Genomic DNA, 24,860 nt, shown 5'->3' on the forward strand with positions numbered 1-24,860 from the left:
AATCCTCAAAATAGCACATGCATGTGAATGAACACAGGGTGCTAAAATTAAATTAACCCAGGGGTTCTCAAACTGGGGGTTGGGACTCCTCAGGGGGTCACAAGGTTATTAGTGGGAGTTGCAAGCTGTCAGCCTCCACCTCAAACCCCGCTTTGTCGCCAGCATTTATAATAGTGTTAAATGTATAAAAAAGTGTTTTCAATGTATGGGGTCACACTCAGAGGTTTGCTGTGTGAAAGGGGTCACTAGGACAAAAAAGTTTGAGAACCACTGAATTAACTCCTCTGAAGCCTCAGGGAATGAGGGAGGGGTTCTCCCTTGGTAGGGTCGGGAAGGAGGTAGGTGGTGTAGGATATTGCTCTTCTCATGTGACCCCTCCCACAGTGGCTAATTTTCAATGAAGCTCCCCTCCCCTGACATGAATCTCCCTGTGGCACTGAAATTAAATATAGACTATAATTTGGCATGTGAGAAGTGAAAGGGATGGGAGCCCTATTAGAAAAGCTAGCAGCTTGGCTCTTCTGCAAGCCTCAAACTGCTGAATGAGCTTTAGGGTAGGGAAGGCTGTGCCTCCCAAACACCCTGGCCCTGCCCTGTATCTGACCCCACAACTGCCTGCCCCCGTCAGAATCCCCAGCCCATCCTGCTCCTTGCTCCCTCACCATCCCCCCAGAGACCCCCACCACCACCACCCTGGGACCCCACCCCTGCTCCCTGTCCCCTGACAGCCCCCACCCCTATCCACCCCCCGCTGAGTCCTGACAGACCCCCAGCACGCCCATGATCCAACCCTCCATTCCCTGTCCCCTGACCGCCCCCCAACCTCTGCACCCTCCCTATCCCCTGACTGTCCCCGGGACTCCCTGCCCCTTCGCCCAACCCCCCCAGCCCCTAAACTCGGAGCCCAGCTCACCCGGAGCCTTAGCGCGTTTAATCCAGCAGTGTCCCTGAACAGCGGTGCAGCGTGGCTCCGGCGGGGCTCCTGAGCTCCCCCCGCTCAGAGCCACGTGGTCAGGGGGCGGGGCTGCGAGCTCCAGGCCGAGTGGAGGAAGCTCTGGCCCCCTTGGAGCTCGCGGCCCCTCCCCTTACCATGCGGCTCTGAAAGTGGGGGGAGCTCAGGGGCCCCGCCGGAGCCACAGTGCACCGCTGTTCAGGGACGCTGATGTTTCCGCTGAGGCTCCGGGTGAGGGGCGGGCTGGGGCGGGAGCCTCACCCGTTCTCTTGGGGGCCCCTGCGGAGCCCGGGGCCTGGGGCAAATTGCCCCACTTGCCCCCCCCCTCTGGGTGGCCCTGCCCATCCCTCCCCTAGGGCCAGGGCTCTCCAGGCCGGCTCACCTTGGCAACGGGCCCCCGCGTCCTCATCATGCTGGCAGAGGTCCCCTGGATCCATGTACGAGCAGCTCCCCAGCTCTGCCTCTGTCCCCTGGCACTGCACGTTCACCATCAGGATTGGGTCTGACTTGGGGCCCAGGCCGAACACTTTACTAGTCAGCGATTCCATGGCCTGCCCACAGCCCAGCTGCCTGCACACCACGGCCACATCGCCCAGGTCCCAGCCGTCGTCACACACGGTGCCCCAGGGCCCATCCAGACGCACCTCCACTCGCCCGGCGCAGCGGTGGGGGCCACCTACCAGCCTCACGTCTGGCAAAGCAAACGCAGCTGCTGAGACGCCTGCTCCAGGGCTGAACAGGGAGACCCCAGGGGCTGCAGGGTCTGAAGGCCCAGTTCAGTGCGAGGCATTGCCAGCGAGTGCAGAACAGGGCAGAATGGGCTTTCCCGCCACACTAACCCTGGGCCCTTCTCCCGCACCTCCCTCCCGCCACATGCTGCACAGACAGGTCACTGAGCCCCAGGTATGTTAGCAACAAGAAGAAAGTCAAGGAAAGTGTGGGCCCCTTGCTGAATGAGGGAGGGAACCTAGTGACAGAGGATGTGGAGAAAGCTAGTGTACTCAATGCTTTTTTTGCCTCTGTCTTCACAGACAAGGTCAGCTCCCAGACAGCTGCACTCTGCAGCACGGTATGGGGAGGAGGTGACCTGCTCTCTGTGGAGAAAGAAGTAGTTTGGGACTATTTAGAAAAGCTGGACGAGCACAAGTCCATGGGGCCGGATGCGCTGCCTCCGAGGGTGCTAAAGGAGTTGGCCGATGAGATTGCAGAGCCATTGGCCATTATCTTTGAAAAATCATGGCGATCAGGGGAGGTTCCGGATGACTGGGAAAAAGCTAATGTAGTGCCCATCTTTAAAAAAGGGAAGAAGGAAGATCCAGGGGAACTACAGGCCAGTCAGTCTCACCTCAGTCCCTGGAAAAATCATGGAACAGGTCCTCAAGGCATCAATCCTGAACCACTTAAAGGAGGGGAAAGTGATCAGGAACAGTCAGCATGGATTCACCAAGGGCAAGTCATGCCTGACTAACCTAATTGCCTTCTATGATGAAATAACCGGCTCTGTGGATGAGGGGAAAGCAGTGGATGTGCTATTTCTGGACTTTAGCAAAGCTTTTGATACAGTCTCCCACAGTATTCTTGCCAGCAAGTTAAAGAAGTATGGGCTGGATGAATGGACGGTAAGGTGGATAGAAAACTGGCTAGATGGTCGGGCTCAACGGGTAGTGATCAATGGTTCCATGTCTAGTTGGCAGCCGGTATCAAGTGGAGTGCCCCAAGGGTCGGTGCTGGGGCCGGTTTTATTCAATATCTTCATTAACGATCTGGAGGATGGTGTGGACTGCACCCTTAGCAAGTTTGCAGATGACACTAAACTGGGAGGAGTGGTTGATACGCTGGAGGGTAGGGATAGGATACAGAGGGACCTAGACAAATTAGAGGATTGGGCCAAAAGAAATATGATGAGGTTCAACAAGGACAAGTGCAGAGTCCTGCACTTAGGACGGAAGAATCCCATGCACTGCTACAGACTAGGGACCGAATGGCTGGGCAGCAGTTCTGCAGAAAAGGACCTAGGGATTACGGTGGACGAAAAGCTGAATATGAGTCGACAGTATGCCCTTGTTGCCAAGAAGGCTAATGGCATTTTGGGTTGTATAAGTAGGGGCATTTCCAGCAGATCGAGGGATGTGATCATTCCCCTCTATTCAACACTGGTGAGGCCTCATTTGGAGTACTGTGTCCAGTTTTGGGCCCCACACTACAAGAAGGATGTGAATAAATTGGAGAGAGTCCAGTGGAGGGCAACAAAAATGATTAGGGGGCTGGAGCACATGACTTATGAGGAGAGGCTGAGGGAACTGGGATTGTTTAGTCTGCAGAAGAGAAGAATGAGGGGGGATTTGATAGCTGCTCTCAACTACCTGAAAGGGGGTTCCAAAGAGGATGGATCTAGACTGTTCTCAGTGGTAGAAGATGACAGAACAAGGAGTAATGGTCTCAAGTTGCAGAGCGGGAGGTTTAGGTTGGACATTAGGAAAAACTTTTTCACTAGTAGGGTGGTGAAGAACTGGAATGGGTTACCTAGGGAGGTGGTGGAATCTCCTTCCTTAGAGGTTTTTAAGGTCAGGCTTGACAAAGCCCTGGCTGGGATGATTTAGTTGGGTTTGGTCCTGCTTTGAGCAGGGGGTTGGACTAGATGACCTGCTGAGGTCCCTTCCAACCCTGAGATTGTATGATTCTATGAAATGGCGCAGCATCAGTGCCCCTGCTTTACAGTAGGGAAACTGAGGCACGGAGACAGGAACTGACTTACCCCAGGTCACACAGTGAGCCTTGTGCAGAGCAAGGAATAGAACCTGCCCCCTCACACCACTCTCTGGCCAGAGACAGGGACAGAACCTGACCCCTCCCCCTGCTCCTGGCCCCCTTTCCCTGCTATAACCATCAGACATCGGGACTAAGACAAGGGTGGATCCGGATTCCTGGATCCCCATCCTGTCCCTTATCCATAAGCTCGTTCTTCTCCCCATTACCCCTTGCTCCCATTTCCACTCAGCAGCGTGTGCATTAAATACCCAGAGCTTCCTGTTGGCCATGTGGTCACTAGGGAAAGATGGGTAGTTTCCCCTCGAGATCGCCTGCCCGCCTGCAGAGCACACGGCTCCTGGGGAGACAAGGTTGTGCCCCTGCTGTGGGGCCAGGACTGGCAGCTGGAGTGGAGAGACTCTGTGTCATGGAGTGTGGGGAGTTAAGGCCCTGGCTTCCTGCGATTTACCATGACTCTCAGCCAGCCAGTAAAACAGAAGGTTTATTTAGATGACAGAAACACAGACCAAGACAGGCCTTGCAGGCACAGACAACAGGACCCCCTTAGTTAGGTCCATCTGGGGGGCAGGGAGGCCAGAGCCCCATCTGGGCTCCCCTCCATTTTCCCAGCCAGCTCCAAACTGAAACTCCCTCCAGCCTCTCACTCAGACTCCCCCCAGCTCCTCCCCCAGCCTTTGTCCAGTTTCCCAGGCAGAGGTGTCACCTGGCCTCCACCCCGCTCCTGGGTTCTCATGTTAGGTGCTCAGGTCTCCTCCCTCAAGGCAAGTCTCCCATCCCTCAATGCAGACAGTCCCAGCAAAACTCCCCTGCAACCTTCCCAGGCCAACACTCCCCGCTCAGCATTCAAAGAAAACATCAAGAACATTCCCGCTTCGTCACACCCTGGCTCCCTTGAGCAAGGCGGGTGTGTCCCTACCTGCCCCCACTCATTTGCATACAGGGCACTCTGCCCCCAGGTGGGCTGGTTAGACTGCGCAGCTCCCTTCCTACCTCATTTGCATACACCCTGGAAGGGCCATCGTGTGCCCTGTGCTGCCCAGCCTGGACAGTCTTCATGTGCCATGGTCACAGCACATGGTCCGCGCGCTGTGTGGGGGCAGGGATGCAATGGGGGCCTGGGTCAGTGTGACAACAAGCAGGTTCCCCTTGGAGCGAGGGGCCACCCTGACCTGGAGGACAGGGGCTAGATTGAGTGTGAACACACAAAGAGCCAGCAGAGCTGGCAACTTCTGAATGAGAATTACAGGGGAAGGAAGGGGTGTTGTTAGGGGACCAACAGTTGGGGTTTCTGCTTCCATAATGTGGCCAGCAGATCCCAGCACTGAGTGAGACTGTGGCACAGGGAGAAACCAGAGCTGTTGGGACAAAAAGGTAACACCATGTTCCCAGGGGAATGTGCTCCATTGCAATGAGTCACAGCTCACATAGGAGCAGCTCCTCATGCTATGCTCTTGTTTACTTCCATTGCATGCTGGGATCTGTGCTCAAGCAGTCTCCTCACTCCTGTTGCATGCTGAGACCTAACTTCAGGCAGGTGCCTTAATACCATTGCACTCGGGGCCCGTGCTTGGACAGCTGACACCCCAAAGGGCGGTCGTGGTCACCTCTGCTCAGGCCCCAGCTGTGATGCCAGGGGGGTTGGGATTCTGGCCTGGACTCTGGCAAAGTGCAGCCCCCTGGGGGCCAGACATACATACCTGAGGTGGAGGAGGAGGAAACTCCCATGTCGGCAGCTGGGGAGAGACAAGGGGGAAACTGTCAGGAGCAGAGAGGGGCCTGTGCACCCCAAAGCTTCCCAGTCCCAAGACACTTGCAGGAAAGTAGGGCCAGGCGGGGCAGAATCCAGAGGTCAGAGCCAGACACAGCAGTGACACGTGCTGGGACCCAGGGGAACGGGGGAGCCCCACGAGCCCCAGGCTGGCTGCCCATCAGCTGCTCTGCCCTGCTCCTCACCCTGTGCACAGACCAGCCCCATGAGGGCACTGCCTGGCCCCACCAGCACACAGACTGAGGCCCTCTCCCTATGCGGGAACTCGGCAGGGCAGAGTTCAGCCACATCCCCTGGTGGGGGGAGAACAGGCGAGTTCATTGTACCCCCACCAGGGATGCACTCGGGGTGCAGGGGCTGCCGAGCCAGCACCTCCCCCTGATGGGGCGGGTGCCTTCCACACCCAGAGGGGCCCTCACCGAAGCAGAGCAAGAGGCACAGTCGCAGATCCATGGCTCCCCTGGGGTGAACAGCTCCGTCCTGCCGCGATCCAGTGCCAAGAGCTCCAGTGCCAAGATCCAGTGCCAAGATCCAGTGCCAAGAGCTGGCCAGGCTCGGCGGCTGCAGCTCTGGCGCCCACGAACCCCCCGAGTCTGGACCTGCTGTGGGGACCCAGCGTGCACACCGCGCGTGCCCAGCCCCTGGCCAGTCGCGTCTGGGCTGGCTGCCCAGCTGGTGCAATCCCGCGGGCGGCCCCGGAATAGGGGCAGCAGGCCCCCGGCCCCCCAGGTCCCCCAGGGGAACGAACGGGGCTGGGCTGCCGATGCCTCCGCTGCGGGATTGCACCAGCTGGGCAGCCAGCCCAGACGCGACTGGCCAGGGGCTGGGCGCAGCGTGCGCGCTGCTGGGTCCCCGCAGCAGGCCCAGGTTCGGGCCCGGGCGCCACGTGCTTGGTCACGTCCTCCCCCCGCGGCAGTGGGAGCTGCAGCAGTGGCTGCTCCCGAGTCCCGCTGTCCAGGTAGGGAGAAGGGCCGCCCCCCTACTCTCCCTCCAGGTGCCAGGCCGGACTCACACTCACCCCGACCCCGTGCTCCCCTGCGTCTCCTGGGCATGGCGTGCTTGGCAAGAGGCGGGGATTTGGGGAGGGAGCCAATGGGGCAGTGAGGGGGCGGGGATTTGGGGAGGGATCCAATGGGGGAAGGAGGGTGCGGAGTCGGGGCAAGGGAGGGCGCGAGCCCTTTCGGGCTCCGGAGCCTTTGCTTGTTTGTCTAGTGTCCTGACCTAACATTGGTCAGGAAGCGGGACAAACAAGCAAATATCGGGACAGTCCCGATAAAATCGGGACGTCTGGTCACCCTACTGTAAATGAACCTGCTAATGTGGCAATGGATGGTAAGTGCTGCAGGGAGCAGGGCAGGAGCTCAGTGGGGGGCACTCTCCCTGTACAGGCAGTGCTGGCCCTGGCCCTGGCTCTGGCTCTGGGAGGGGAGTGGGGTCTGGTGGTTAGAGCAGGGGGGTCTGGGAGCAGGGACCTCAGAGGCACCTCCCCACTCTGTGACTGTCCTGAGTCCCATGGCGCTGGCCAGGGGCGGCTCTAGAAAATAGGCTGCCCCAGGCAGCGCGGTGTGCTGCGCCGCCCTTCCTCGGTCCCGCGGCGGGTCCCCTCTTCCCGCGGCTCCGGTTGAGCTCCCGCGGCAGGTCCACCGGAGCCCCGGGACGAGCGGACCTGCCGCAGGCATGACTGCGGGAGCTCCACCGGAGCCGCGGGAACAGCGGACCTCCCACGGGCACGGCTGCGGATGGTCCGGCGGCTCCGCTTGAGCTGCCGCAGTCATGCCTGCAGGAGGTCCAGCCGAGCCGCGGGACGAGCGCCCCCTCCGCAGTCATGCCTGCGGCAGGTCCGGTCGTCCGCGGCTCCGGTGGACCTCCCGCAGGCATGACTGCGGCAGGTCCACCGGCCCAGCCTGCCGCCCCCTAGATTTGGCCGCCCCAGGCAACAGCTTGGTTTGCTGGTGCCTAGAGCCGCCCCTGGCGCTGGCCCAACTTTCTGACTTCTTCCCCTTCTGACTCTGCCCGGAATCTCTGTAGCTGGCTCCACTTCCTTCTCTGGCTGAGCTGGTGTCTTGGGTCCAAGGGGGGCTCCCCCCACATGGCAGCTGAGGGAGGAGGGAGCCTGACCCAATAGAGACCCTATGCCTGACTGCCTCCCCCTCCCAGCAGAGAGATCCTGGGAGCAGCATGGACACCAGCACTGTGGGGGGCCAGGGATGCCCCCACCGAAAGAGAGGACAGTATAAAGGGGAGCAATTGGCTTGGAGCTATGACTGTGAAGGGAGACCATCCTCTACTAGCTGCCCCCCTCCCCTCCCCTCCCTGCAGCACAGGCCCCCTAGCGATGCTCTGAGGCATTGGGGTGAGAGGAAGGTGCCCCCTGCTGGCCGCCTGCCCCACTTCCTGCAGCTCCATCTAATAAGAGGGGCCTAGGAGGCCTGCCCCAGTTGTAGGCTTAACACTGGGAAAGGGGGGAAAAGCGCGTGAAATGTCACCCACCGCTGCTGGGGAAGGGTCCCAAGGGAGCCAGCCGCTGGCTGAGTTCAGACAAACAGGTCTCCAGCTGTAACTCAAGGCCAGTGTTGTGCTCATGCCTGGTGAACGAGGTGTGAGGATTGCATGGATGCTCTGGCTGCCCCTTCGTAACCTGAGATCCAGGAGGGAGATGTGACCAGGTGACTCTTGGCCTGGGAAGGGAGACAAAGGCCGGAGGAGGAGCAACAGGCAGGGCAGGGGCCAGGCAGCTGGAAGCGAGTCAGTCTCGGCTGGCTTGGGGCACAGGAGGAGGGCCAGAGCCCTGGCTCTGGGCTCCCCTCCCTCCAAGATGGACTTGGCTGAAAGTCACTGATTCTGTGCTAACAAGTTCTGTTCTATGCTGTGTTCCTGTCGACTCATAAACCTTCTGTTTTACCGTCTGGCTGAGAGTCACGTCTGACTGTGGAGTTGGGGTGCAGGGCCCTCTGGCTTCCCCAGGAGCCCCGCCCGGGTGGACTCGCTGCAGGAAGCGCACAGTGTGGAAGGAGATGCTGAATGCTCCGAGGTCAGACCCAGGAAGGTCGTAGCTGGGTAAGTTTCTTGCCCTGGTGTGACATTATGTAATTTAATATCTCATTGAAAGGTGACAGGGCCAGAAAGAGTTAATTACCTCACAGACTGACCTGACCCATGGGCGAACTTTAGAAACTGATTAGGAAGATATGTAAATAAATAGAGCATTGAAACGCAAGTCTGCATTGTTAGAGATAGAAGGGGAGGTGTTTGCTCAGGTCTTGTGATGTAAGCAAACAAGTCTTGTCTATTGCTATAGCTTTGATTCAGAGATCAAAAAAGGAGTTTTAGTTTTAGGAAGACACTTGAGGGAACTAGAATTATTCTCTATTGGAAGGTTGTGGTAACTTGTATCTGAACTGTTTAATGGATAAATTACCCTGTGCTAATTGCCAGGATGTTTGGGAAAAGGAGAGTTAATCTTATTGTTTTCTCAGGCCAAAAGGCTGCTGAAAATGTATAAAAACCTTGGGACTCGATCCTTCTTCATCTCAGATCTGCTTTGGGTTTCAAGAGAGGGAAAGGATTGAGGCATAAGGATTGAGATCCCCAGTTACTGACTGGAGTCACCCTGAATATGGACATTGGACTATAACCTATGGACTATTTCTAAAAGGACTTTTGGCAACGACAAGCTCATTTCTGCTATGTATCTGAACCGCAAGAATTGAATTCAAGTCTGTATGTATATTGATCTTTTAACCAACTCTCTCTTTCCGTTTTTAATAAATTTTGGCTTACTTAAGAAGGATTGGCTATAAGTGTGTATTTTGGTTGGATCTAAGTTATAATTGGACCTGGGTATGTGGCTGATCCTTTGAGGTTGGAAGAACCTTTTCTTTTATATGATGAGATAAGATTTTCAGGAATCGTCATCATATCTGACATGTGTGTCTGGATGGAGGCCTGAGGCTGGGCACTTTAAGGGAACTGCGTTGTTTGGACTTCTGAGTAACCAGTGAGGTACTAGAGAAGCAGTTTTGTGCTGGCTTGGTAAATCTATGTATTGGAATATCCACCAGCATTTGGGGTTTATCTGTCCCATTCTGTTTGCAGTTCACCCTGATTGAGTAATCTCAGCTGGCTCCCCCGGCAGTATTGCCAGTCCTAGTGACAGTTTGCTCAGAGAGAGGAGGCTCCCCCAGAGTCCTGACTGGCTTCATAGGGAGTAGTTCCAAAGCATCGCCCGGTGACTCCATGACACGAGGACAGTATGGCACCAGAACCAACCACCAAAAGTGGGAGATGGGGAGGAGGGGCAGCACCTGGGCCTCCTGGTAAGCAGAGAACGGAGGGGCTGGGCACTTTCACCAACCATTCGCTTGCAGGCACCTTAGAAGACAACTTTGGGGGAGGGATCCAGCTGGAGATGGGTTGATCAGAGGAAGGTGCCCCCTGCTGGCCACCTGCCCCACTCCCTGCAGCTCCATCTAATAAGAGGGGCCTAGGTGACAATGGGATGGTGCCAAACAGCTGGTGGCATTAGCATGCTCCGGGAGGGAGGTGGGGCCGGGGTGGGGATTTGGGTCAGGAGTTAGAATAGGGGCAGGGAGGGGGCGGAGTTGGGGCGGGGATGGTGTTGGAATGGGGGCAGGACAGGGGTGGGAAGAGGATGGTTGGAGGGGGGCGGGGCTGGGGCAGAGGGGGGCTCGAGCACCCAGGGGAAAGAGGGGAAGTCTGCACCTATGGGGCACAGAGCCCAGGGGATGGGTTGGGGTGCAGAGCCCAGGGGATCAGTGGGAGTGTGTGCAGAGTTCAGGGGATGGGGTGGGAGGAGCCAGGGCAGCAGCCCATCACCCAAAGCCTCACCCGGCCCCGGGGGGTGATGAAGTGGGAATTTTCTGTGTTATTTTTATGACTCCTGGGTGTGCCTCAGGTTCCCTCTGTGGTTTGTCTCACTACCCAGTGGGGGCACAGGGGTTAACGCTGCTCTTGGAGCCGGGCAGAAGCGAGGCCCCTCGCTGGCTGGGTGGCGCGACTGGGTCGCTAAAGAACTGAAACCCAAATCAGCAGAGGGTCCAGAGAGCCAAGGGAAGCCCCAGCGCTGATCACGGGACACTCGTGTCTCCCTGGCCTGCTGTGAACTCAGCCCGGCCCTGCCTGGCCCCAAAGGGCTGAGTGGGGCAGGCAGCGGCTCAGAGCTGCCTTTGGGGAGAGGCTCCGGGCTCACCTGGGATTGACAAGGACACCGAGAGCTCAAGGCTGGACAATGGCTTAGCCCTGCCTCTCCGTGCCAGCCCCGGGCTGCGGGACGCTGCGGCCAGGTGACTATTAGCCCTGCTCTCTATGCCAAGGCTGCTGGTGTGGCTGGGAGGCTCCCTTGGCCAGGGGCGCTGGAGGGGCCCAGTACAAGCCTCCCGCAGGCTGGGCTGGGCTGGGCTCACTGCAGGGAGCTGCGGGGAGAGACGGGGCTGCTGGTGCCGAGGGCATGGCCCTGCCCCTGGGGACGGGTGGGGGGGCCTCGGGGCCCAGCACATTAAAGGGGTCACTCCCAGGAGACTGGTGACCTAGACCAGACCCTGTGGATCCACAATGGGCAGACAGGCAAACTGGGCAGCCAGGCTGAGGGGGCCGGCCAGTTACACAGAGCACGGACCCCGGGGGCCCTGCAGTGTGGAACACCCTGTGCTGGGGCCAGGCCACTGCCCAGTGCGAACAGGCTCCCCAGAACAGACAGACAGGCAGATGCTGCTGATCCAGCTCCTTCCTCTTTACTGGGGGCTGGGCTCAGACTGACACCTGCAGCCCAGAGCTCACTGCCAACATGGGGGGCAGACGGGCATGATCTCGGGGTGGATCCCACAGAGCTCTGCACTGGAGGTGTGGGGGGGGCAGTGCAGGCTGGGGGTGTCTGTCTCTCAGCAGCGGGTTCGGGCAGCTCGGGGGAGGGGGGTGTCTCAGCAGGGTGGCAGTGCAGGACGGGAGGGTTGCCTCTCAGTGGGGGGTTAGCTTAGGCTGGGGGTCTGTCTCTCAGTGGGGGTTCAGCTCAGTCTGAGAAGGAGCTCTGTCTCTCAGTGGGGGGTGGGGCAGGGCAGGCTGGGGAGATTTGTCCCTCAGCGGGGGGAGGGGGAGAAGTGCAGGCTGGGGGGGGTCTGTCTCTCAGCAGGGGGGCAGTGCAGGGTGTGTGTTTCTCAGCAAGGGGGCAGTGCAGGTGGGGGGGTTTGTCTCTCAGAATGGGGGCAGTGCAGGCTGGGGGGTTGTCACACTCTGCACCTCGGGGGAACCCCCAGGACCCCCATGTTCATCTTTGTAAAATGCTTGTGGGCGGGGCGGCTCCAGGCACCAGCGCAGCAAGCGAGTGCCTGGGGCGGCAAGCCGCGGGGGACGGCCGGCTGGTCGCTGTGAGGGCAGCAGTCAGGCAGCCTTTGGCGGCGCGCCTGTGGGAGGTCCGCTGGTCCCACGGCTTGGGCAGCAATTCGGCAGCGGGCACGGTGAAGGCACAGCACCGGCAGATCACCCGCAGAAACGCCACCGAATCCACCTGACTGCCATGCTTGGGGCGGCAAAAAACATAGAGCCGCCCCTGCTTGTGTGGTATCTAATGCAAAGTTTGCCATGTTGGGTGTCTTCGGAAGGCTCATGAAATGAGGCTCAAGGAAGAGGAAGCTAGACACAAAAGGGAAGAAAAAGAGAGAGAGCGAGAGAGAGAGAGCGAAAACACCAACTGGACCTGCTAGAGAAGTAGAACCAGAATCGAACGACCCCCATTGCTCCAAAAATCCACAAATGGGAACACTTATGTCCTGCATCCAGTGAAGACGATGATATTGCTGAATATCTGACTACCTTCCAAAGGCAGTGTCTTATACATGAAATCCCTCATGATAAGAGAGCGCCTGACTGCAAAATTAACTGGTAAAGCTCGAAAATTACTCAGTGGAATATCTATTGAAGATGCTTTAGTCTATTGTAAATTTAAAGATACTGTTTTGCGAAGGTTTCAGATTACCCCTGAAACATATCGAGTTACATTTAGGAATCTTAAGGGGGATATTGGGATGAGTCATGGGGAATGTGCAAACAAAATGAAAGATTTGTTGGGACAATGGGTGAGGGGTAAAGAGGTGGCGAGTTGTGAGGGAATGTTGGATCTTGTTGCTGAAGAGCATTTCCTAAGCGTGTGTAAGGCTGATGTAAAGCAGTGTCTCTGGGACAAAGATGTAAAGTCTGTGGATGAGGTGGCTTTTTTAGCAGATGCCTTCGAACAGAATCAGGCGTCTATTGAGGGCAGGCCGCAGACAGAGGGGTTTAAAACTGGTGGGAAGGGAGGATCCCATTTTGCCCCTGGGAAGAGAGAAGGGGGTTTGGAGCCTAAACATTTTCTTACCAAAAAACGTTCCTCTAACCCTCATCCCAAATCTCCTGTAAAAGCAGAAGAGCCCAGAAGGTGCTATCAGTGTAATTCCACTGACCACCTGAGGAATAAATGCCCTGTGCTAGGAGGAAGCAGGCAACCAATAGCTCATGTTAGTTCTGCTCAGGGCCGCCCAGAGGGGGGGGCAAGAGGGGCAATTTGCCCCAGGCCCCGAGCCCCACAGGGGCCCCCACCAGAGTTTTTCGGGGCCCCTGGAGCGGGGTCCCTCACTCGCTCCGGGGGCCCCGGAAAACTCTTGCGGGGCCGGGCACAGGAGCTTCTTACGCTCCCGGTCTTCGCCGGCGGGGGGTCCTTCCGCTCCGGGGCGGAAGGACCCCCCCACTGGCGAATTACCGCCAAAGACGGAGCGGGACCCACCGCCGAAGTTCAGCTCGGTCTTCGGCGGTAATTCGGCGGCGGGGGGCCCTTCCGTTCCGGGACCCGCCTCTGAAGTGCCCCAAAGACCCGCGGCGGGGGCCCCCCGCCGCTGAATTACCGCCGAAGACCGGGTTGCACTTCGGCGGCAGTCCTGCTTCGGCGGTAATTCGGCGGCGGGGGGTCCCTGCCGCGGGTCTTCGGGGCACTTCGGCGGCGGGTCCCAGAACGGAAGGCCCCCCCGCCGCCGAAGACCCCGGGCCCCCGGAATCCTCTGGGCGGCCCTGGTTCTGCTGTCCTCAACACAGAACCCTCAGAGAAGGTGCAGAGAAGAGGAACAAGAATGATTAAAGGTCTAGAGAACATGACCTATGAAGGAAGGCTGAAAGAATTGGGTTTGGTTAGTTTGGAAAAGAGAAGACTGAGAGGGGACATGATAGCAGTTTTCAGGTATCTAAAAGGGTGTCATCAGGAGGAGGGAGAGAACTTGTTCACCTCAGCCTCTAAGGATAGAACAAGAAGCAATGGGCTTAAACTGCAGCAAGGGAGGTTTGGGTTGGACATTAGGAAAAAGTTCCTAACCGTCAGGGTGGTTAAACACTGGAATAAATTGCCTAGGGAGGTTGTGGAATCTCCATCTCTGGAGATATGTAAGAGCAGGTTAGATAAACGTCTATCAGCGATGGTCTAGACAGTATTTGGTCCTGCCATGAGGTCAGGGGACTGGACTTGATGATCTCTTGAGGTCCCTTCCAGTCCTACAATCTATGAATCTATGAAACTGAAGTAACACCCTCCTCATGGCACAGGGTGAAATCCCTCCCCAGGACCCCTCCCCTCCTTGGGGCGCAGGATCAGCTCCCTCCCCAGTGCCCTCCCCTCCTCAGGTCACAGGGTTCCCACCATCCCCAGTGTGCCCCTCCTCAGGGCACTGGGTCAGCTCCCTCCCCAGCACCCCTCCCTTCCTCGGGGCAGAGGGTCCACTCCCTCCCCAGCGCCCCCCTCCCCAGACCTGTGGAGGTCGGCAGCTGCAGTGGGTGCCATGCAGGGGAGGAAATGGCTCCCAGACACATTGTCCCCCCTTCCCTGACTGTAGGCCCCAACCACTCCCTCAGGTTGGGCAGGGGAGCTGAGCACAGGGGGCGTCTGCATGAATGGGGAACCCTCGGGCGGAGGAGCTGATCCATCTGCACCAGAACAAAAAGAGGCTGCCCCTCTAGCCCCCAACTCCAGGACACATGGTCACAGCCCAGAGATGCTGGGAGAGGTTACACTGGCCCAGGGTCGGCAGGGACACCAGCTAGTCGTGAGGGAACAGGGACAGCTGCTGAGAGCCGGCGGCTGTGAGCCTGGACTCCTGGGTTCTCTCCCCGGCTCTGGGAGGGACTGACTGTGAGGAGTGGGCTGTGTGTGTTGTCATGCAGACAGTTGCCATCTACTGGCCGAAGCCAGGACTCCCGAAGCCTCCAGGAGCTCGCTGTCTCTGGGCCAGTTCTGGAGGCAGCACCTTCCTCCCTTAGGGCATTGCTGTGCCTGGCCTCTCCGGCAGGGGCGGCTCCAGGCACCAGCACGCCAAGTGTGTGCCGGGGGCGGCAAGCCACGGGGGGCGCTCTGCCGGTCGCCGCGAGGGAGGCAGGCAGGTTGCCTTCGGCGGCATGCCTGAGGAGGGTCCGCTGGTCCTGCGGCTTTGGCGGACCTCCCGCAGGCGTTCCGCCGAATCCGCGGGACCGGGAACCTCCCGCAGGCAAAGGCAGTCTGCCTGCCGTGCTTGGGGCGGCAAAATACCTAGAGCTGCCCCTGCCCTCCAGACCCCTCCGCCCAGAGCTCTCAGGAACTGGGCTGTTCCCAGTGCGTCAAGCTGTGAACCGGCTGGGGTGAGGCCTGCGCTGGGTGAGGCCTGGGCCCACTTGTGCAGCACTGAGTGCTTGGCAGACGCAGGCAGACACGGGGCAGTCGGTCATCCAGCAGATTCAGCTCTTTATTCGCATCTGCTCAGCTTGGGATGGCGTGTGGCACACGGGGCTCTCCCCCTCCCGGCTCCTGCCTGTCCATGCAGCACGGACCTTCTGGGGGAGACAGTCGTGTATCCCAGCCCCTGAGGGGGGGTGCAGCCCCACCCCGGCAATGGCGGGTTTATCAGGGTGGCTGCCTTGGCTGCAGTTGGAGCAATGGCCCAGGAGACGCGTGTTCCAAGCGGGGCCTGCCAGGGCGAGCTGCCCCACTGCTAGTGAGACACGAGCCCCAGGCTGTGCCAGCTTTGTGCTGCAGCCTACAGAGTGTGGCGCCCAGTGGGGGGAGGGGAATGCCCTGGGCGCCTGCGTTCATCCCTGAAATGGGAATCCCCCGGGCACTCACCAAGCCATGCCCCTGCACAGCTGACAGCCATCCCCAGGCTGGGCGGGCAGGGCCAGGGAGCCTGGCAGCAGAGAGGAAGGGCCTGGCGGCAGTGGGGATGCACTGAAAGCTCGGGGGCGGGGGGAATCAATGGGAGGCCGTGGAGGAGCTGTGGCTGGCTCAGTTGTCCTGTGGGATGAAGAGAGCAGGGGCGGTTAGGGAGCACTGCCCATGGCCTCAGGCGAGGGCTGCAGGGAGCACCAGGAACCCAACTGTGTGCTTCTGCCAGCCCCAGCCTCACCCCTTCACTGACACAGCCAGTGACTACAGCCACTCCCTGCCTGGACCCAGGAATCCTAGCTCCCAGCCCCACTGCTAGCCGCCTGGATCCCAATCCCCTCCCAGAGCTGGGATAGAACCCCGGAGTCCTGGCTCCCAGCCCCCCTGCTCTAATGCACTGGATCTCACTCCCTTCCCGGAGCTGGGGCAGAACCCAGAAGTTGTGGGGCTCCCTGTATCTCCCTCTCCCTGGGTGTGGGCATGCACCTGGCAGACCACGCTGATGTCCTCCTGGTGGGTGCAGTTATGGTAGCCCCAGAAGCGGTGGGCACAGTTCTGCAAGGTCTTCTCGGTGCCTTTGCAGCGGATGTCGTCCAGCCAGATTTTCCCTGTACCCTGGCCAAAGCGGGGCCGGTCCTGCAGCTTTGGGGCCAATGGCTTGGTTGGGCCACAGCCCAGCTCCCGGCAGACCACTTGGGCATTGGTCTCCGACCAGTCATCGTCACACACGGTGCCCCACACTCCATCATACCGCACCTCCAGCCGCCCGGAGCAGTTGCCTGGGCCGTCCACCAGCCGCAGTGAGAAGGGCTCTGCGGGGGGGAAGGCGGTCATCTGGGTCGGTGCCCCAATGCATGCTGGGAAGGCACGGCCATGCTGGTGGAGAGGCCTTGCCCAGCACTGACCCCCACATCGCAGGGGCCCCAGTGCTGTGCTGTCTGTACCCTGTGTGCCCACCCAGGAGGGGCAGCTGTTGCCAGGCTCAGCTGGGGCCACAGCACACGCTGCGTGACCTGGGTCTGGCAGGGGTGAGGGCCTGGTGCCAGCGCTGCTCTCTCACCTTGGCACATGACTCCGGTGTCCCGGGGTGGGGGCAGCTCCACCCCTCCCAGGCGTGGGCTCAGCAGTGAGTAAGCTGAGGATGTATCATTAGTGGATGGTGTGTGTGGACGCTGGCCCTGCTGCATGAGGGCGTTTTCCCTTCATAACCCTGCCCCATGGCACATGACAGGGAGCAGAGCCCAGGCCCTGCTTGTCCCACCCTCCAGACCTGTCAGGTCCCCTCCCCGCTCCCCGGGCCGACTGTGCAGTGCTCACCCAGCAAGGCCGCTCAGTCACAACTGAGCCCCCACCCTGGGACCCCAGGCATCCTCCCGTCCCTGCCTTAGGGCCAGGGCTCTCCAGGCTGGCTCACCTTGGCAACGGGCCCCAGCGTCCTTATCATGCTGGCAGAGGTCCCCTGGATCCATGTACGAGCAGTTCCCCAGCGCTGCCTCTGTCCCCTGGCACTGAACTTTCGTCATCAGGACAGGGTCTGACTTGACGCCTGGGCCGAACACTTTACTACTCAGCGATTCCATGGCCGGCCCACAGCCCAGCTGCCGGCACACCACAGTCACATCTTTCATGTCCCAGCCGTTGTCACACACGGTGCCCCAGCGCCTGTCCGGGCGCACCTCCACCCGCCCGGCGCAGCGGTGGGGGCCACCTACCAGCCTCACCTCTGGCAAAGCAAACGCAGCTATTGAGACACCTGCTCTGGGGCTGCGCGGGGAGACCCCAGGAAATGGCGCAGCATCAGAGCCTCTGCTTTACAGAAGGGAAACTGAGGCACAGAGACAGGACGTGACTGACCCCAGGTCACACAGTGAGCCTTGTGCAGAGCAGGGAATAGAACCTGCCCCCCCGCCCCCACTCCCTGGCCAGAGTCAGGCACAGACCCTGGCTCCCCATCCCCAGCCCTGGACTCCTTTCCCTGCTCTAACCACAGGACATCGGGACCAAGACAAGAGTGGATCCGGACTCCTGGCTCCCCATCCTGTCCCTTATCCATAAGCTTGTTCCCCTCCCCATTATCCCTTGCTCCCATTTCCACTCAGCAGCATGTGCATTAAACACCCAGAGCTTCCTGTTGGCCACGTCATCACATCATCACTGCCCTCAGGCAGCCCCCTTGCTCCCATTGCATGCTGGGATCTGTGCTCGGCCAGCTCCTTGCGCCTATTGCATGCTGGGACCTAACTTCAGGCAGGTGCCTTAATACCGTTGCACTCTGGGACCTGTGCTTGGCAGCTGACTCTCCAAAGGGCGGCCGTGGTCACCTCTGCTCAGGCCCCAGCCGTGATGCCAGGGGGGTTGGGATTCTGGCCTGAGCTCTGGCAAAGGGCAGTCGCCTGGGGGCCAGACATACATACCTGAGGAGGCACCTGGGGAGAGAGAAGGGGGAAACTGTCAGGAGTAGAGAGGGGCCCGTGCACCCCAAAGCTTCCCGGTCTCAAGGCAGCGCAGAGTCCAGAACAGTTAGAGCCAGACATGGCAGTGACACGTGCTGGGACCCAGGGGAAAGGGGGAGCCCCAGGAGGCCTGGGCCGGCTGCCCATCAGCTGCTCTGCCCTGCTCCTCTCCCTGGTGCACAGACCAGCCCCTTGACGGCACTGCCTGGCCCCACCAGCACACAGACTGAGACCCTCTCCCTGTGGGGGGACTCGGCAGGGCAGGGCTCAGCCACATCCGCTGTTGAGGGGGGAAACAGGCGAGTTCGTTGTACCCCCACCAGGGAGCAAGGGGACATGACAGGGAGCAGAGCCCAGGCCCTGCTTGTCCCACCCTCCAGACCTGTCAGGTTCCCTCCCCGCTCCCCGGGCAGACTGTGCAGTGCTCACCCAGCAAGGCCGCTCAGTCAGAACTGAGCCCCCACCCTGGGACCCCAGGCATCCTTCCGTCCCTCCCCTATGGCCAGGGCTCTCCAGGCCGGCTCACCTTGGCAACGGGCCCCAGCGTCCTCATCATGCTGGCAGAGGTCCCCTGGATCCATGTACGAGCAGTTCCCCAGCGCTGCCTCTGTTCCCTGGCACTGCACGTTCGTCATCAGGACAGGGTCTGCCTCATTGCCCGGGCCGAACACTTTACCACTCAGCGCTTCCATGGCCTGCCCACAGCCCAGCTGCCTGCACACCACGGCCACATCGTCCAGGTCCCAGCCGTCGTCACACACGGTGCCCCAGCGCCCATCCAGACGCACCTCCACCCGCCCGGCACAGCGGTGGGGGCCACCTACCAGCCTCACGACGGGCAAAGCTGCTGAGACACCTGCTCCGGGGCTGCGCGGGGAGACTCCAGGGGCTGCAGGGACAGAAGGCCCAGTTCAGTGTGAGGCATTGCCAGCGAGTGCAGAACTGGGCAAAATGGGCTTTCCCGCGACACTAACCCTGGGCCCTTCTCCCGCACCTCCCTCCTGCCACATGCTGCACAGGCAGGTCACTGAGCCCCAGGAAATGGCGCAGCATCAGTGCCCCCACTTTACAGTAGGGAAACTGAGGCACAATGACAGGAAGTGACTTACCCCAGGTGTGACAAAGTGGAACTGTTCTTAATGTTTCCTCTGAATATGTGTGGGTGCCTCAGTTTCCCCTATGCATTTCTTAAGTCTCTAGGTGGTGGGATAAAGGCCAGTGTGCATAAATCACCGACACTCTGTCTCCTGGCAACAGATGGCCAGGGCCCTTCCCCCCTGCAAGGGAATAGCTAAAGGTAAACAAAAAGATCAGGTAACCTCCTGGCCCAGGAAAGAAACAAAGGCCAGAAAGGAGGGGCTGGGGGGGGGTTCAGTTTGTAGCTGGCTGGGAATGGGAAGTAAGTGCAAATGGGGTTGTCTGGTTCGCTGGGCCCCAAAATGGACCCAGCTGAGGGGTACTGTTCTCTGTATCTACAAGCTCCGTTTTAAACCATGTTCCTGTCATCTAATAAACCTCTGTTTTACTGGCTGGCTAAAAGTCACGTCTGACTGTGAAGTGGGGGTGCAGGACCCTGTGGCTTCCCCAGGACCCGGCCTGGGCGAACTGGGTGTAAAAAGTGCACAGAGGTGCAAAGAATGCTGAATGCTCCAAGGTCAGACCCAGGAAGGTGGAACCTGTGTAAGCTTCTTGCCCTAAAAACAGTCTGCTCCAAAAAACCAGAAGGCTCCCCAAAGTCCTAACTGGCTTTGTGGGGAGCAGTTCCAAAGGATCACTCGGGGACTCTGTGACACCAGGTTACACAATGAGCCTTGTGCAGAGCAGGGAATAGAACCTGCCCCCCACTCCACTTCCTGGCCAAAGACAGGGACAGAACCCGGCCCCCTCCCCCTGCTCCTGGTCCCTTTTCTCTGCAATAACCATCAGATATCGGGATCTAGACAAGCGTGTATCCAGATTCCTGTCCCTTATCCATAAGCTCGTTCTCCTCCCCATTACCCCTTGCTCCCATTTCCACTCTGCAGCATGTGCATTAAACACCCAGAGCTTCCCATTGGCCACGTGGTCACTAGGGAAAGATGGGTAGTCTCCCCTCGAGATCGTCCACTCCCTGCAGAGCACATGGCTCCTGGGGAGACAGGGTCATGCCCCTGCAGTAGGGCCAGGCCTGGCAGCTGGAGGGGAGAGACCCTGGCTCCCTTGAGCAAGGCGGGCATGTCCCTACCTGCCCTCACTCATTTGCATACAGGGCACTCTGCCCCCAGGTGGGCTGGTTAGACTGCGCAGCTCCCTTCCTACCTCATTTGCATACACACTGGGAGGGCCATTGTGTGCCCTGTGCTGCCCAGTCTGGACAGTCTTCATGTGCCATGGTCACAGCACATGGTCCGCGCGCTGTGTGGGGGCAGGGATGCAATGGGGGCCTGGGTCAGTGTGACAACAAGCAGGTTCCCCTTGGAGAGAGGGGCCACCCTGACCTGGAGGACAGGGGCTAGATTAAGTGTGAACACAGAAGGGGCTGGTAGTTTCTTGCTAAGAGTTGCAGGGGAAGTAAAGAGTGTTGGGGCAGAGAAGGTGGTAAATAGCTGGGGTTTCTGCTTCCTTTGATCTAAGAAAACGTGGCTGGCAGATCTCAGAATTGAGTGAGACGGCAGCACAGGGAGAAACCGGAGCTGGGGGGAGGAAAAGGTGATGCCACGTTCCCAGGAGAACGTGATCCATTGCAATGAATCACAGCTCACAGAGGGGCAGCTCCTAGACCCATGCTCCTGGGTGTGCTTGCACCCAGGCAGCCGCCTTGTATGCTGGGATCTGCGCTCAGGCAGCCTCCTCACTCCTGTTGCATGCTGAGACCTAACCTGCCTTAATACCGTTGCACTCTGGGACCTGTGCTTTGGCAGGTGACTCTCCAAAGGGTGGCTGTGGTCACCTCTGCTCAGGCCCCAGCCGTGATGCCAGGAGGGTTGGGATCCTGGCCTGGGCTCTGGCAAAGTGCAGCCCCCTGGGGGCCAGACATACATACCTGAGGAGGAGACTCCCACATTGGCAGCTGGGGAGAGACAAGGGGGAAACGGTCATGAGCAGAGAGAGGCCCGTGCACCCGAAAGCTTCCCGGTCCCAAGGCACCTGCAGGAAAGTGGTGCCGGGCGGTGCAGAGTCCAGAGCAGTTAGAAGCAGACACGGCAGTGACACGTGGTGGGACCCAAGGGAATAGGGGAGCCCCACGAGTCCCAGGCCAGCTGCCCATTGGCTGCTCTGCCCTGCTCCTCACTCTGGTGCACAGACCAGCCCCATGAGGGCACTGCCTGGCCCCACCAGCACACAGACTGAGGCCCTCTCCCTGTGGGGGGACTCGGCAGGGCAGGGCTCAGCCACATCCCCTGGTGGGGGAGAAACAGGCGAGTTCCTTGTACCCCACCAGGGAGCAAGGGGACATGACAGGGAGCAGAGCCCAGGCCCTGCTTGTCCCACCCTCCGGACCTGTCAGGTCCCCTCCCTGCTCCCCAGACAGACTGTGCAGTGCTCACCCAGCAAGGCCACTCAGTCAGAACTGAGCCCCCACCCTGGGACCCCAGGCATCCTCCTGACCCTCCCCTATGGCCAGGGCTCTCCAGGCCGGCTCACCTTGGCAACGGGCCCCAGCGTCCTCATCATGCTGGCAGTCGTCCCCTGGATCCTCGTATGGGCAGCTCCCCAGCGCTGCCTCTGTCCCCTGGCACTGCACGTTCATCATCAGGACAGGCTCTGACTTGTTGCCCGGGCCGAACATTTTACCACTCAGCGCTTCCATGGCCAGCCCACAGCCCAGCTGCCTGCACACCACAGCCACGTCGCCCAGGTCCCAGCCGTCATCACACACGGTGCCCCAGGGCCCATCCAGACGCACCTCCACCCGCCCGGCGCAGCGGTGGGGGCCACCTACCAGCCTCACGTCTGGCAAAGCAAATACAGCTGCTGAGACACCTGCTCTGGGGCTGCGCGGGGAGACCCCAGGGGCTGCAGGGACTGAAGGCCCAGCTCAGCGCGAGGCATTGCCAGTGAGTGCGGAACAGGGCAGAATGGATTTTTCCATGACACTAACCCTGGGCCCTTCTCCCGCACCTCCCTCCTGCCACATTCTGCACAGACAGGTCACTGAGCCCCAGGAAATGGCGCAGCATCAGTGCCCCTGCTTTACAGAGGGGAAACTGAGGCACGGTGACAGGAAGTGACTTACCCCAGGTCACACAGTGAGCCTTGTGCAGAGCAGGGAATAGAACCTGCCCCCCCACTCCACTCCCTGGCCAGAGACAGGGACAGAACCTGACCCCTCCCCCTGGTCCTGGCCCCCTTTCCCTGCTATAACCATCAGACATCAGGACCAAGACAAGTATGTATCCGGATTCCTGGCTCCCCATCCTGTCCCTTATCCATAAGCTCGTTCTCCTCCTCAGTATCCCTTGCTCCCATTTCCACTCAGCAGCATGTGCATCAAACCTGGGATGCAGGGGCTTACACACTCAGTGAGGCCCTCACTGAATCAGAGCAAGAGGCACAGCCACAGATCCATGGCTCCCCCGGGGCGACCAGCTCCATCCTGCCGTGATCCAGTGCCAAGAGCCCCTCTCACCCCACCAGCCTGGGAAGCCCCTTTTAAGGGCTGGCACAGGACTGCCAGGTCAGTATGGGAGGAACCGGAGTGAGGGGCCGGCCCATGGACTGGACACAAGATCGTTTCCTGGCACCACGGCACTGGGCTCAGCACGTGTCCCAGGGCTGGGGGGAGGAGGGCAGGGGAGTGACACTGCGGTGAATAGTGTTGCCTGCAAATGAACCCGCTGATGTGGCCATGGATGGCCAGTGCTGCAGGGAGCAGGGCAGGAGCTCCGTGGGGGGCACTCTCCCTGTACAGGCAGTGCTGGCCCCGGCTCTGGGAGGGGAGTGGGGTGTAGTGGTTAGAGCGGGGGGGCTGAGAGTTGGGACTCCTGGGTTCTATCTCTGGCTCTGGGAGGGGAGTGAGTGGGATCTGCTGCCTAGAGCAGGGTGGTGGGAGCAGGGACCTCAGAGGCACCTCCCCACTCTGTGACTGTCCTGAGTCCCATGGCACTGGTCCAACTTTCTAACTGCTTCCTCTTCTGACTTTGCCTGGAATCTCTGCAGCCGGCTCCACTTCCTTCTCTGGCTGAGCTGGTGCTTTGGCTCTGAGGAGGGGCTCCCCCCAATATGGCAGCTGAGGGAGCGGGGAGCCTGATCCAATAGGAGCTTGCAGGCACCTTAGAAGACAACTTTGGGGGAGGGATCCAGGTGGGAGATGGGTTGATCAGAAGGAGGTCACTCCCCAAGCCTGGCTGTCCCCCAGCTCCTGGGACCCCAAGACCCACTTGGCCTGTCGTTGGCCTGAGCTTGAGAGGGACGTTCTGACAGACCAGGCCAGGGTGAGGGACCCACCAAAAGCACCAGCCCCACCAGCCCCCACACGGGAGGTGAGTCGGGTTCCTGCTGACACCCCCCTCCCTTGTCATGGGTCCTGTCCCTGCCTGCCATGTTGTGTCTCTCTCCTGGCCTTCCCCTGCTGCCTTGGGTCAGTGAGTGTCTGGCTGGGCCAGCCTGGGCTGCATCTTCTGGTGTGTGGATCTCTCCTCATGCAGCTCTCAGGCGCCCTGCCTGGCTTGCCAGCCCCCTCCTGCCCACGGTTCCCAAGTGCCCTGCCTGGTTCACCAGCCCCCTCCTGCCCTCTGCCAGGTGGTGCAGAGCCACCCTTGCAGCCCCAGCACACACCCTGAGAGGGGCCCGCTGCTTCCAAACCAGGCCATGCAGAACCTAGGGGTGACAAAGTGGGACTGTTCTTAATGTGTCCTCTGAATACTGTGTGGGTGCCTCAGTTTCCCCTATGCATTTCTTAAGTCTCCAGTGTGCATAAATGGCCGACCCTCTGTATCCTGGCAACAAATGGCCGGGGCCCTTCCCCTGGCAAGGGAATAGCTAAAGGTGAAAAAAGAGATCAGGTGAGCTCCTGGCCCAGGAAAGAGACAGGGGCCAGAAAGGAGGGGCTACAGGAGGGTTTTCCATTGGGAGCTGGCTGGGGACGGGAAGTGAGGGCAGATGGGGTTGTCTGGCTCACGGTCTGTCTCACTGTCTCATGGGCCCCAGAATGGACCTGGCTGAGAGGTCCCATTCTCTGTACCTACAAGCTCTGTTTTATACCATGTTCCTGTCATCTAATAAACCTCTGTTTTACTGGCTGGCTAAGAGTCACGTCTGACTGCGAAGTGGGGGTACAGGACCCTGTGGCTTCCCCAGGACCCCGCCTGGGTGGACTTGCTGTGGGAAGCGCATGGAGGGGCAGATGCTGAATGCTCCAAGGTCAGACCCAGGAGGTGAAGCCGTGTGAGCTTCTTGCCCCAAAGACAGTCGGCTCCAAGGGAGAGGAGGCTCCCCAAAGTCCTGACTGGCGCTGTGGGGAGCAGTTCCAGAGCATCGCCCGGGAACTCCGTGACACTAGGCATCTCCCACCCAGCAGGGTGAGCTCTTCCCCTGGGGAGCGCAGGAGGGGCAGGGAGCTCCCCTCCCTCACATGACAGGTGCTGTGTCACACAGCTGCAGAGTGGGGGTCCTGTTCATTTAGCTCTGGGGGCAGCATCTCACTGGGGCTTCTGCATGTCTTTGTCCTTGGCCAGAGCCCAGGGGTGTGGGGGAGAGGGGTGCAGAGCCCAGGGGAGAGACCCGGCCCCAAACACTGGTGGAGCTGGGCTCCCAGGCCCTGGATATTGCTGGAGC

General features: G+C 59.7%; 1 protein-coding gene across 2 annotated transcripts in view; it reads right to left on the reverse strand.

Moving 5' to 3' along the window:
• The window catches only part of LOC120388077 (deleted in malignant brain tumors 1 protein-like), a 132,896-nt gene that overhangs the window by 68,206 nt on the left and 39,830 nt on the right, over positions 1 to 24,860 (reverse strand). Inside the window, exons 9-15 of one of the 2 annotated variants that reach the window (XM_039509640.1) lie at positions 21,729 to 22,037; positions 21,127 to 21,153; positions 18,631 to 18,993; positions 18,066 to 18,077; positions 17,066 to 17,374; positions 16,138 to 16,463; positions 15,557 to 15,780 (exon numbers count right to left, since the gene is read on the reverse strand). In XM_039509640.1, the coding sequence (XP_039365574.1) occupies positions 15,772 to 15,780; positions 16,138 to 16,463; positions 17,066 to 17,374; positions 18,066 to 18,077; positions 18,631 to 18,993; positions 21,127 to 21,153; positions 21,729 to 22,037 (1,355 nt within the window). In that variant the 3' untranslated portion in view covers positions 15,557 to 15,771. Of the gene's footprint in view, positions 1 to 15,556; positions 15,781 to 16,137; positions 16,464 to 17,065; positions 17,375 to 18,065; positions 18,078 to 18,630; positions 18,994 to 21,126; positions 21,154 to 21,728; positions 22,038 to 24,860 lie in introns of those variants that run through there. The other variant, XM_039509639.1, reaches the window with a different exon arrangement.

The sequence above is a fragment of the Mauremys reevesii genome, linkage group 22 (genome assembly GCF_016161935.1).
Source record: "Mauremys reevesii isolate NIE-2019 linkage group 22, ASM1616193v1, whole genome shotgun sequence".
Classification (NCBI taxonomy): domain Eukaryota; kingdom Metazoa; phylum Chordata; order Testudines; family Geoemydidae; genus Mauremys; species Mauremys reevesii.